The following is a 14,394-nucleotide window of genomic DNA, read 5'->3' on the forward strand; positions in this document are numbered from 1 at the left end:
GGATGCCACCTTTCCAACAAGTCAGCTCATCAGATTTCTGCTGCTGCCCCGTTCAACTCTAAGTGCTGGTATTGTAAAGTGTAAACATCTAGGAGCAACAACGGCTCAGTCGCGAAGTGGTAGGCCACACAAGCTCACAGAACGAGACTGCACTACAGCATACAATGACATTCTAGACAATTCTGTGCTACCAACTTTGAGAAAGGCCCTTTCCTGTTTCAGCATGACAATGCCCCCGTGCACAAAGCGAGGTCCATAGAGAAATTGTTTGTTGAGAACGGTGTGGAAGAAATTGGCTGGCCTGCACAGAGCCCTGACCTCAACTCCACCGAACACCTTTGGGATGAATTGGAACGCCAACTGCGAGCCAGGCCTAATCGCCCAACATCAGTGCCCGACCTCACCAATGCTCATGGCTGAATGGAAGCAAGTCCCTGCAGTAATGTTCCAACATCTAGTGGAAAGCCTTCCCAGAAGAGTGGAGACTGTTATAGCAGCAAAGGGGGGACCAACTTCATATTAATGCCCATGATTTTGGAATGAGATGTTCGAAAAACAGGTGTCCACATACTTTTGGCCATGTAGTGTGTGTAGTACAATAACTAGGATTAAAATAAGTACTTTCAGTATTAGCCTCTATACATTGCTTATTACAAGCATAGCTGCCCATTGCAGGCAAAATTACGTTTTTCCACATTTTTATATCATATCGTACAGCTGATGAATCGAACGCTGTAAAAGTATGCCAACCTTTGATCAGAGTTATTTCCTGATCGGTGGCGATCGGTGCCTTTTAAGATGAGGGAGGATTATATTATTTTTAATGAGCATGGCCATATTTCTATTACAGCATATTGGATGACTGTCATTCATATTCCATTCATCCAGTTCAATGTAACATCGATAGGTTTAGGCTACAACATGATACTAAAATGTTCCCTGTACCCATCATGAGGTTGCTACAACCTAGCCAATGAATGAAAGTTTACAATGTAGGTGCAAATGTTGAGAGAATTTTGAGTAATCAAGGTGATCGTGTTACGCTCAATACCACCTTGCACACTCTTGCCTGCATCTAGCTAATCTAGGGTGTAATCATTAGTCCAACAGTTGCAAACAAGAGTTTATATTTGACAAATTCAGGTATTTTTATCCCCGTTTCATTGTTTGCTTCCATTTAAGAAATGTTTTCCACCAGAATCGTCGGAATGAAAACACACCGGATCACACGCAAACAGTTCACTTTCATAGCAGCCACAAAAACAGCATGATCACTTTGCTTGTTTTATATATAATTCCTTCTCGCAACTATCTATGCACTCTCCTCCTCTCACGTTTCCCCTTTGCTTGTGGACTTCGATGCACAACTCGTCAGCCCAAAAAAACTTTCCAAGCCAAACCTTCATATCATGACCGCTAACCGCTACACACAGCCTACATCGTTGTCACGTCATAGTCAACTAGAACTACTAGAACTAACGTGTTAGTAAACCTGCTACAATCATGCAGTACAGTGTACAGTCAGAAATTAGTTTAGCAGTTATACCGGTTGGCCCCAGTGGCAATAAATTAATCAAACCAACAGCTTACCTTGACTTGTGTTGGATAGCCATAGCCAGCTAGCTAACATAGCATCCCTCTCGGTTTGAGCCGGGTGTTTGAGTAGGCTAGCTAAGTGAAAGTGAAAGTTTAAACACAAAAATACAATCAAATATAGCTAGCTCTCTGTCTCACTCTTTTTTATTAATTTTGGAAGAAATTAATGTTCAAAACGGTTTTCTTTTTCTCTCTCTGAGTCAACTACTCACCACATTGTTTGCACTGCAGTGCTAGCTAGCTGTAGTTTATGCTTTCAGTACTAGATTCATTCTCTGATTGGGTGGACAATATGTCAGTTCATGCTGCAAGAGCTCTGATAGGTTGGAGGACGTCCTCTGGAAGTTGTCATAATTACTGTTTAAGTCTACGGAAGGGAGTGAGAACCATGAGCCTCCTACATGTTGTATTGAAGTCAATGTACCCAGAGGAGGACAGAAGCTAGCTGTCCTCCAGCTACATTTGACATACATTTACATTTTAGTCATTTAGCAGACGCTCTTATCCAGAGCGACTTACAGTAGTGAATGCATACATTTCATACATTGTTTTTACCGTACTGGTCCCCCGTGGGAATCGAACCCACAACCCTGGCTTTGCAAACACCATGCTCTACCAACTGAGCCACACGGGACCGCTACACCATGGTGCTAACCTACAGAGTGCTGTTGAGGTTACTATAGACCTTAATTGTGTTTTAATAAATTATTTGTTGACATGTGAACATATTTAGTATAGTTTTATCTTAAAAGGATAACTTTTAAAGTTTCACAATTTTTATGAAATTCATTGAGGATGGTCCTCCCCTTCCTCCTCTCAGGAGCCTCCACTGTTCCTGATAGTTGCTGTTTGAAAATACATTGAGTATACAAAAACAAGTTTGGATTTCCCTCTAGGTTAGGTTACGGCAGAGTCCAAGGGAGATGCTTTCTTCTGAGGGATGGATGGATGGATGAATGCTCTTGACTCCAACAATATCTTGTACAAGTGTATAACAACAGTCTAGAATTTACGCTACTCTTTCTGTGACAGACTGACCAGGTGAAAGCTATGATCCCTTATTGACGTCACTTGTTAAATCTACTTGAAATCAGTGTAGATGAAGGGGGGAGACAGATTAAAGAAGGATTTTAAAGCCTGGAGACAATTGAGACATGGATTATTTGTGTGTGCCATTCAGAGGGTGAATAGGCAAGACAAAATATGTATGGGGGTATGGTAGTATGTTCCAGGCGCACCGGTTTGAGTCTGTCAAGAACTGCAACGTTGCTGGGTTTTTCCACACTCAACAGTTTCCCATGTGTATCAAGAATTGTCTCCCACCCAAAGGACATCCAGCCAACTTGACACAACTGTGGGAAGCATTGGAGTAAACAAGGGACAGCATCCCTGTGGAACGCTTTCAACACCTTGTAGAGTCCGTGCCACAATGAATTGAGTCTGTTCTGCGGGCAAAAAAAGGTGGAATTCGATATTAGGAAGGTGTTCCTACTGTTTTGTACACTCAGAGTACAATCTATACAGGAGCTTCTAATCATCAGGTTTGCATGGGCAGGAGTTTGGGCTTTCCGTGGTAACATCACCATGCGGTAAATTGGTTAATAGACCAAAAACAAAGAGTTCCAAACCTCTCAACCAATAACAGCTAGTTTCAGTTTCCCGCTCCCAATTCAGACCACTCCCAGACAGTGCTAGAAAATTTCTTGCTCGATTTTTTTGCTAAAAATATATTTTTGCCCATTTGAATGGAAATCTATTTCAGTAAGGTACTTAAAATTATTACCCAGAAATGATTTGATATGGATATAAAAAACGGTTGCATTGGGCCTTTAAGCTTCTTCGCTGTATGAATTGTAAATGTTAATAATCCGGTGGCCATTTTGGTTAATCGTTCAGCAGTCTTATTTATGGCTTCTACCACCAAGCCGTAAAACAGACAAAAAAATTACCAAAATGGCCACCGGATTATTTACATTTACGTGTAGTCACTTTACCTCTACCTACATGTACAAATTACCTTGACTAACCTGTACCCCCGCACATTGACTCGGTACCGGTACCCCCTGTATATAGCCTCGTTATTGTTATTTTGTTGTGTTACTTTTTACTTCAGTTTATTTGGTAAATATTTTCTTAACTCTTTCTTGAACTGCACTGTTGGTTAAGGGCTTGTAAGTAAGCATTTCACGATAAGGTCTACACATATATTCGGCGCATGTGACAAAGTTTGATTTGACTGTAGGCACTATGGATGAGACTGAATGGCTCAAGAATAAATCCCACACAATGAGGTGATTTAAGGGAACATCAGTTGAGCCATTTAGCCAGCATGAATCTTGCCACGGACCCTCCAGTGATTCCGCTGACCAGACAGCCAGTCATTGTAGCTGCCAACTGAGTGGACGCCTTAGACTCAGGCTATGCTGCAGGGACAAAAGAGGGACACCACAGTTCGATAACATGGCATTTCAGGGAATGCGGTGCAAAACATGCACAAGCCTGTATTACTAAGATGTTTAAAGATGTAGAACTGGCAAGATTAACAGCATTAAGCTCTGACTAGTTAGTCTTCCAGGTTAAAACCAGTTTCCTTTTTACAATTGACTAACAATTCATAAAATCAGTACTCTTTGACCACTTATTTCCTTGATACCGTTTGCTATCATAATACTTATACATTTGTATAAAATGCTATGCTTTAAGGAATTTATATCAATTTATTGATTGAGGAAATTATTACAAGGCAGCAAATACAGTATGACAATATACTGGTGGCTACTTCATACCTTGTACAGAGGCATTAAAAAATGCTCCCTCTGTATTCCCACCGTGGTGACTCACTCTACAATCAGATGCCTTTGTGGTGCTTTTGGAAGTTCTTAATGATTGAATGGCTGTTTGTAATCATGGCCTCTTTGGGTAGTATCATATCTGGGATCCTGGTCCAGACGTGTACTGCTTGGCTTTGGGGTGCATGTCCGACAAGCAGGTCAGGTTCAGCTGAACCTGTAGGAAATGGTCTGCAACGGGTAGGCCTGGATACTCGTGTTCGCTGATCCGTCTACAAAGAGCACAAACAGGCTGTGAAAAACAACATAAGTGATATGGAAGCATATACCTGTCAAAATGCTATCGTTTTAAAATGCAAATTGTAAAATGATTCATCAAAAGATGCACTGTCGTAAACAACGACCGTTAGGGATATTATTTCCAATACCATCATCAGATGAGGCATGCATACGCTTAGAGATGTTGCACCCCTGGATGTTTGCACGGATTAAAGTAGTAAGTAGTTGTACTGTTAGGTTGCACCTCCAGTGTCATCTCTTCCTTGACTCGGACAACACATTCTTGGCCACACACTGGTAAACTATTGAAGCCAGCCCGTGACGGTTCCATTTTTGTGTCAGTGAAAATTCTGGGGCAAGTGATTCCCTTTTCTCTCCCACTCAATGGTAAAAGGGGGGTGGCCATCCCTGCTGCTCCCAGATGAGAAAGCACTGATGGTGACCTCAGGTGCATCTGGACACACAAGGACACTGCACCTAGTCAAGTGTAATAGGCAAATGTGACAAAACGTTTTTCTTGCACTTTCATTTTCAGCTTTATTCAAATGAACACATAAGCGGATTTACAATTTGCATAAAGGCTTAGTACAACCATGGTGCATAAAAATGTATATAGAAAAATACATGAATATAAACAAAAACGAATTTGATACACAATGTTTTACAAACTATTTGTTCATTTGTTGAGTGTTCTTCTGGTTGACCTACAATTTATTGCATAATGGCACTACATAATAATACTAATAATATTAATAATTATACCTTAACAGCATCACTAATGTTTTACAAATCTGAGCAACCAATAGCGTCATTTTCAATTGAGTTGCCAGGTAAGCTTTCTAAAACACTGTAGGGTTTGTATCCTTACAGGGACCAATGTCATTGCAGTTCAGATGCTGTTCAATTTATCTCAGCCAAAAATGCCCTTCTACTGTTTTGTCTCGGCAGAAGGTGAGATATTGTATTAATTGTGATGGGCTCAACCCCAACTGTAGACCCTCTCCAAAATTCTCCCTTGAGCACGGATCTGAAAGATTTTCTAAACTCCTCGTTCTTCCACGTGTAGAGAAAAGGGTTTGTAACAAAGAGAGTGCAGAAAAACATCCATGAAGAAGTCCTTAGTGCCAATGGCACTGTGGTAAAAAGTGCTACTGATAACACCCAGAAAAGAGGCTGTGTAGTGAGTATGAATATGAAACACACTGCCAACACGTAGAACCCCAAACGTTTGTCCTTTCTGGGGAACGAATAGGGAAGGTTATTTACTATAGGAAAATGTAATATGCTGACCCTCTTCACACTGATCTGCACCCTTCGAAAGATTTTTAAATAGCAATACAGAACAACCATTGTCTGACCAATAATAGTCAACGCCAGGGTACCAGCTGCAAATGGGTCAGAGAAAATGGGCTTCCCTCCTTTGAGCAGTGATGCTGCGGAAGCCGGGAGATATGAGCATCCTTCCTGTGGGTAACGTAAAGATGTGATCCAGGGTAAAATAAATCCCAGCGCCGAAAGCCACGACGCGCTTATCATCCATTCTATGCGTCTTTTTTGGTAGATGGACAGATAGGTCACTGGTGATTTGGTAATCAACACGTATCGGTTGACGGCGATCAGGGAATGGGAGAGAAGAGAGACAGTGATGCCGAGGAATAAGAGTGCATCTTTGAAGGCTTGGTACCCAGCCGGGAAAGGGCTTCCAGAATAAATTCCCACCGCCTCGTGCGGCATCCAAAATGCGCACACCAACAGGTCGGCTATACAGCCGTTCACAATAAACGCATTGCTAGCCGTCCGAAGTTTCTTAAATGTCACGACCAGGTAGACAACCAAAAGGTTTAAAATGGTCCCAAACAGGCACATGAGAGAATAGAGTGCCGCAAGACTGATTTTGGCATTGTGTCCCACATCGCAGTCTGCCAGTTGCGCCGAGTCGTTTTGCATGTTCGAAGAATAAAATATGTTTTTCATACGAAAAAACGGTAAGTGGTCATTTTGCAATATTGTTGATGTTAGTCTGTTCTCCCTCAGTGGAAATTAGTTTCCATATTGAGGCAGCAGTCAGTTGCATTGAGCGCCTGTGGTGATGCTGCAGACACTAGATCAACAAAGACGTATGAGACGACTGGAGCAGAGAGCAGGTTCATGATAACACCTACCCTAAACATATAGCCTACTGCATGTGGCGTATTAATAAACATTGAATGATTTTCATGTGCTATTTCCAATAATTATGATGGAAACGCAAATAGGCCTATATCATACATTAAAGGAATATAGCATAGGCTATCCTACTAAACTTGAATAAGGAAAATCCATAATATGTGATTATATAGGAGTTGAGTCACAAAACCAATGCATCCACATAGAATGGCTGGCTGCCTGACATTTAATGAGACGAGAGTCAGAGAAGCCTTTTGAACATCTAGCCAGGCTAAAACATCCATTTGTTGAAAAATAATATATTCTTAAATATAATAAAATGGAGATTGACTGTTTTCTGTAATCCCTTTTTATTATAGGCCTACAATATTAGTAAAATGTCTTTCCACCAACACCAAGGCTGGTTTTCAATCAGTTGCAGATTGGCCATTTCCAGAAAGCGTTTTGAAGAGTGTTTGATTTGATACAGCAGGATGTCCTGGAAGGAGGCCGAGGGGAGTTAACACTTGATTTAGAAATGGGCATAACCTGTTCAGTTGATGGCAATCCTGACTGAGAATTCATCCAGTGCACAAAAAAAAAAAAAGACAGACCCGAATACCTAACTCTCCCTCCATACTGGACTAACTGCTGTGCAAATCTAATGCACTTATGCAAGCGAAACATTTGAAATGCACCATTTGCCAGATTGAAACGCGGCCTATATAACAGGCAGGAAATGTGAACACCACTGTTTTGATAGATCATTGAAGGGTGTATACAAAGCCAAAACCCATACCAGTCAATGGCATTCCTCTTATTATCCACCATGACTGCAGCATTTCAATAGCTACAAGACACTTATATGAAAGAGAATCAACATGGCCTGGATTGGAACAAACTGAAATGGGAAGAGCCCCATGCATTTGGATGTTTTAAATGATTCAGCAAAGGGTTTCGAACCATACAGTAGCTCACACAAAACAACTTCGTATAAAAACCACACAAATAATCATACTGTAGTGTACATTATAGGTTACACCTTACACAATCTCCAATGGCTGATTTAGAGCAAATTATGTTCTCTAAAAATAAAAATAACCAACAGTCCTATTATGTGTACCTCATACAGGTAACCCCCTGTATATAGCCTCGCTAGTGTTATTTTATTGTTGCAACTTAATGATTTTTCAATAAAAAAAAAGATATAATAACATGTTACTTCAGTTTATTTTAGTAAATACTTTAACACTTTTCTTTCTTAACTGGATTTTTAGATAAGGGCTTGTAAGTAAGTATTTCACTGTAAAGTCTACACCTGCAGTATTCGGTGTTTGTGACAAATACAATTTGATTTGATTCCTTTACAAGGCAGTTTCACGTACACAGGAAGACTCTCTAAACATGCTGTAATGAGAAATGGAAACTGCCCAAGTCACACCCAGGAAATGATCTAAGCTCTCACTATAGTTTTCTACAAAAACAAAAATAATAAAACAAAAACAACCACTTTATTAAGGGAGAAAAGTCGAGAGAAAACAGGAAAGAACAAGAAAAGTCAATTTCACAGTTTTTTTTGTTATAGTTATGTAATCAAAACAGGGCTGTTTGGCACCAAGCTATGAAGCTGTGAAAAACTAAACGTCATTAGCAATTCAAACGCATGCAGAATTCATTACTGACTTGTCCCTTTAAAGACTGTGCTCACAGACACACACAGGAGTACCAATTGGTAAAAGGACAGGCAGAAACAATAAAAACTATTTTTTTAAAAACCTCTGTCACTGATGTATAAAGGGAACGTTCACCTAAAAACATGCAATGCTTCCTTATCTTGAAATGTATCTTTATGAACCATAAGAAACTAATTGACTCTTGATTTATTTAGTAATGAAATTTAAAATCGTCACATGTTCACATATGGCAAATATAGTTAGACTAGAAACAATGCTTCCAAAAAGTTAATTTCTTCGTTCAATATTTTACAATTTTGTATTTGGTCATCGAAGATAACAATTGTCTCTGGCTGTTTCCAATCTCTTTCAAGATAAGAAATTCAGGTGAACTACCCTGCCTAAGCAAAGATGATACAAAGCCCTTTATTGCAATAGAAGGCTCTGTGTTGATGTGCCTAGCTAGTCATTTGAAATAAGTGCACTATTTTAAGAAAATATGCTATGTTCGGTTAGCATTTTCAAACAAATTATTTACCTGTTTGACAGCTGAAAGGCTATACAGCTGTGAAACCAAGACAACCAGAATCAGTCGGAGCTTGTGTTCCTTCCTTCAAATACAAATGTACTCTTATCTGTCAATATGGCAAGTTCTGAAGAGAAAAAAAGAGCAAGTACAATAAATAATTTACAGAGGCAAGAATCTTTAAAATGCGTTTTTATTTTGTTACTTCCTTTAGAAACCTGCATTAACTGTAAATGTAAAATATATACACTGAACAAAAAAATATACAACGCGATATGTTAAGTATTGGTCCCATTTTCATGAGCTGAAACAAAAAGATACCAGAAATGTGCTATACGCACTAAAACTTATTTTGCTCAAGTTTTATGCACACATTTGTTTTCATCCCTCTTAGTGAGCAATTCTCCTTTGCCAAGATAATCCACCTGACAGGTGGGGCATATCAAGAAGCTGATGAAACAGCATGGTCATTACACAGGTGCACCTTGTGCTGGGGACACTTTAAAATATGCAGTTGTGTCACACAACACATGTCAATTGGCATGCTGACTGCAGGAATGTCCACCAGAGTTAGTGAATTTAATGTTCATTTTCTCTACCATAAGCCACCTCCAACCTCATTTTAGAGAATATGTCCGTATATCCAACCGCAGACCACGTGTAACCACGCCATCCCAGGACCTCCACATCCGGCTTCTCACCTGCGGTACCGTCTGATGAAACTGTGGGTTTGCACAACTGAAGAATTTTGGCACAAACTGTCTCAGTGAAGCTTATCTGTGTGTTCGTAATCCTCACCAGGGTCTTGACCCGACTGCAGTAGAGCGTCGTAACCGACTTCAGTTGGCAAATGGTGACCTTCGATAGCCACTGGCACACTGGAGAAGTGTGCTCTTCATGGCTGAATCGCAGTTTCAACTGTACCGGGTAGATGGCAGACAGCGTGTATGGAATCGTGGGGGTGAGCGGTTTGCTGATGTCAACATTGTGAGCAGAGTGCCACATGATGGCGGTGCGGTTATGGTATGGGCAGGCATAAGCTATGGACAATGAACACAATTACATTTTATCGATGGCAATTTGAATGCACAGACATACTGTGACGTGATTGCGGCAAATTAATGGCATAACAATGGGCCTCTATCACCTTATGTGTCAGCCTGATAATGCACGGCCCCATGTCGCAAGGATCTGTACACAATTCCCGGAAGCTGAAAATGTCCCAGTTCTTCCATGGCCTGCAGACTCACCAGACATGTCACCCATTGAGCATGTTTGGGATGCTCTGGATTGACATGTACGACAGCGTGTTCCAGTTCCTGCCAATATCCAGAAACTTCGCACAGCCAAGCCATTGAAGAGGAGTGGAACAACATTCCACAGGCCACAACAGCCTGATCAACTCCATGCGAAGGAGATGTGTCGCGCTGCATGAGGCAAATGGTGGTCACACCAGATACTGACTGTTTTTTTTCTGGTCCATGGCACTACCTATTTTTTAAAGTACAGTATCTGTGGCCAACAGATGCATATCTGTATCCCCAGTCATGTGAAATCCATAGATTAGGGCCTAATGCAATTATTTCAATTGAATGATTTCCTTAAATGAACTCAGTAAAATCTTTTAAAATGTTGCGTTTATATTTTTGCTCTGTGTACATACAGTAAGCATACTAAAATGCAAATGTGTCTACTGTATGAAAAAATACTAATCTAAAGTTATAACATTTTCATAACATACTGCTTGAAAAAATATATGCAAGTAAGAATTTTTCTGCTATTAAAATTGTACATTTCATGGAGGTAGAATACTTGCATTAAGATTCTCCATTTTGAAACAAAATAATTTCACTGCCAGGACTGTACAGAGGCCTAAAATAATAACAAAAATGATAAAATCAGTGATAAACAGACGCTTCTGTACCCATTTTTTTTTTTTTGTTACCCAAATCAACGTCAATATTCTACTACATAAAATAAAAAAAATAAGAAGCATCCAAATATATGGATCCATTGTTACAAGGTCCAACAGAAAAATGTACTTAGTTGGGCCACAGTATGCCATACTCATTGGTAGAAAACCAGCTTTGATAATGACCGCTGCATTGTGCACCCAATATGACATTCTAAAGAAAGCATTTTTGGGGGACAGTTGTGCTTTTCAGTTTTTTTTTAGGAACCTCTACCTGCAAAGCTGAAAAGTTCTCGCCATCTACAAGCTGAACTAATTATAATACACACAAGCCAGGAAAAAACAGTCTCTGACTTGTTTTTACATTCAACACAAACACGACACACAACATGGAAATATTTCAGTAATAGCGATGAACTTCCACTGCGCCTTAATTATAAAACAACTAACATAATTGGTTCTACAGTAGTGTGTGTGTGTTTAAAAATAGGCTGCCACGAATCAAGTTTCGTAATCTACAGCGAGTCAATGTGGGCCGAATAACACTGAAAATCTGCTCATTAAAATCAAACATTTTCCCTTTAAAAAGAGCATGATTGCAGTGTCTGTGGAGTGCAGTGTCTGTGGAGAGGGTTGCTGAGCTGCCTGGCATGAACAGTATACTGTAGGGACTGAGGCTTGTGTGGTGTCAGTCCAACACCACAACTCAAATTTCCTCTAGTAATGACCACGGTTTGAATCATCCGTTTAGTTCGTCATGCTAAGCATACAGTACATAGTCACAAGGCCTACACAACGCTGGTTGAAGGTATGACTTTAGTTATCATATCATGATAGGATAAATACTATCGTTGTCCCATTTATATGCAAATCTCCTGTAGGCTTGCAACGAGGAGAACATTATTAATTAGTTCCAATTGAAAAGGGGGTACCAAAACCCACCCGTCGATTGAATTGATTTAATCAAAACAAACAAAAAATATTTTTAGAATAGTGAAGAGACAGCATTCATTTCTTCCCTATATGTAATTCTCTTCCATTCACATCTCTTCGCTTGATCCCATCACCAGAGGACTGCACACATGATCTCTAGACAACCCCCTACACACACGGTCACCACTCAACCTCTTTCATGCACACGCGCAAACACTCGCTCACATGGGCACATACATACATATTCTCATAGTCTATGGTACGTAGATGCTACTACACACGGACGTACACCGTCACGCACGCACAAAACACAATCGTAAATAGGAGAGCACTTTACCCTGAGCCTGGTCCTGTAAATACTTTGTTGATAAGGAACTCGGCTCGCAAAATACCGTACGCCGCCTCTCCATTAATTTCACATATTTTGATCTAGATATATTGTTAGTGAAGTAGTTACACTCAAGAGACAAAAATAGAATTGTCATAAACCAAAACATGTTCTTTAACCCACTTCTAAATAAACATTTCTTTATCCAGGCAACAAAATTGTCATATTTCATGTATAAAATCCTTTCTCGTCTAAAAAAGAAAATACATTTTTTCCCCCCCAGTACAAGTCATGTGTTGTGTATACAGTATTAGCACATAAACATATAAAAGAAAACAGATATGTGACGCAGGAAAGCCTAGAACCTACAGCCTATGTATATGGCCGGATCTCAGCTTTAAAGAAAGAGCACTCACATAGTCACAGCCTGGCCACGCCTAATTATAGCTCGCCAGAAACAAAAAATAAAAGACAAAAGCTAGGTAAACAAATCGCCCTTTGTAAGCATTATCCAAACAGTGACTGCAGTTAGGGTGGATCGAGGCCGTCTGAAGCAGACAGAAGAAGCCCAAAACTCAAAGTTCCATGAGCCCTTGGGAGTTTGTGGCTGTCGATGTGCCCGTCTCCAAAGACCACACCCATTCAGATGCCACGGTTTATTAATTTTCCTTTCAGTATGCGGGAGAGAGTGGGGGAGATATTGAGAGAGAAAAAAAAGGGGGTGGGAGACTCCATCCCATCCAGGTCAGAGGTCCAGTGTCAAGGTGTCTGTCTGGTCTTGGTCAACGCAGAACCAGCGCTTTAGTATTGAACATATTCAGATTGAAGGGACTGCAAGAGACGGAGAAGGGAGACAGAGAGACAAAATATGACAGTGAATCACAGTGGATTATAACACAGCCTCTGGCTCTAATGCAAATAGAAAAGCAAATCACTGCATCTAATTGTTCAAGTGTTGACGACAAAAAAAACAAAGGGTGAAGGTTGTTATCTAACAAGCCTGTGTGAAATATTCTATTCCTAACAGGTTACACTTGAACGGTTGGTTACAAAGGTATAGAAAAGCCATTAAAATAGACAATCATTTAAATGTCAAATGCATTTTCCTGGACTAATGAATAGATTTATGGTGGACAAGACAGACAGGGTGTCTGTGTGTGGGCAAGAGCAGGAAGCTGCGAGGTAGAGAGCAGGAATTAGCAGGACTGGCAAACAGATGGGGATGAGATGAATTGTGCAAGAAGGGAGAGAAGGTCATGGGATTCTGATAGGGTATTGGAATTCTGATAAAGGAACAACTCCACTGACTGGCAAAACAAGGAGACAGTAATACAATATTCTCCATTCTCAACCAGCCCCTCTGCAGTGATGTAAAGTACTTAAGTAAAAATACTTCTTAAGTAGTTTTTGGGGTTTCTGTACTTTACTCATTTATATTTTTGAGGACTCTTACTTCACTTCATTCCTAAAGAAAATAGTGTCGTTTTTACATACATTTTCCCTGACACCCAAAAGTATTGGTTACATTTTGAATGCTTAGCAGGACAGGAAAATGGTCTAATTCACACACGTATCAAGAGAACATCCCTGGTCATCCCTACTGCCTCTGATCTGGTGGACTCACTAAACATACATGCTTCTTTGTAAATTATGTGTGATGGAGTGTGACCCTGGCTCTCTGTACATAAAAAAAACATTAAAATAATAATTTACTTTACTTTTGATACTCAAGTATATTTTAGCAATTACTTTTACTTCTGATATAGTGCATTCTGAAAGTATTCAGACCCCTTGACTTTGTTACATTACAGCCTTATTCTAAAACTGATTTTTTTGTTAAATCCCCTTATCAATCTACACAATACCCCATAATAACAACGCAAAAACAGGTTAAGACATTTTGAAAATGTATAAAAAAAAAGAAGAAACTGCAATATGACATTTACATAAGTGTTCAGACCCTTTACTCAGTACTTTGTTGAAGCACCTTTGACAGCGACTACAGTCTCGAGTCTTCTTGGGTATGATGCTACAAGCTTGGCACACCTGTAATTGGAGAGTATCTCCCATTCTTCTATGCAAATCCTCTCAAGCTCTGTCAGGTTGGATGGGGAGCATCGCGGCACAGCTATTTTCAGCTCCCTCCAGAGATGTTCAATCGGGCTCCAGGCCTTGGCTGGGCAACTCAAGGACATTCAGAGACTTGTCCCGAA

At 40.1% G+C, this 14,394-nt stretch overlaps 2 protein-coding genes across 6 annotated transcripts in view; both read right to left on the bottom strand.

Moving 5' to 3' along the window:
• Nucleotides 1-4,801: 4,801 nt before the first annotated feature.
• On the bottom strand, nucleotides 4,802-6,969 carry LOC106613990 (G protein-coupled receptor 88). Its single transcript, XM_014216884.3, has one exon. It carries the CDS (start codon nucleotides 6,636-6,638, stop codon nucleotides 5,565-5,567), a length of 1,074 nt encoding a protein of 357 aa, XP_014072359.1. The 5' UTR covers nucleotides 6,639-6,969; the 3' UTR covers nucleotides 4,802-5,564.
• A 2,216-nt stretch (nucleotides 6,970-9,185) lies between these two features.
• Nucleotides 9,186-14,394, bottom strand: part of LOC106613592 (dual specificity protein phosphatase CDC14AB) — a 54,819-nt gene continuing 49,610 nt past the window's right edge. For 4 of the 5 annotated variants that reach the window (XM_045687382.2, XM_014216013.3, XM_014216015.3 and 1 more), the window contains one exon: nucleotides 9,186-13,012. In XM_045687382.2, coding sequence (XP_045543338.2) covers nucleotides 12,964-13,012 — 49 coding nt within the window. In that variant the 3' untranslated portion in view covers nucleotides 9,186-12,963. The remainder of the gene's footprint in view (nucleotides 13,013-14,394) is intronic. The other variant, XR_014378983.1, reaches the window with a different exon arrangement.

This window comes from Salmo salar, chromosome 10, assembly GCF_965601325.2.
Source record: "Salmo salar chromosome 10, fSalSal1, whole genome shotgun sequence".
NCBI lineage: Eukaryota > Metazoa > Chordata > Actinopteri > Salmoniformes > Salmonidae > Salmo > Salmo salar.

Coding starts and splice junctions, on each gene's coding strand:
- LOC106613990 (XM_014216884.3), bottom strand. CDS start 6,638: ATGAAAAACATATTTTATTCTTCGAACATGCAAAACGACTCGGCGCAA.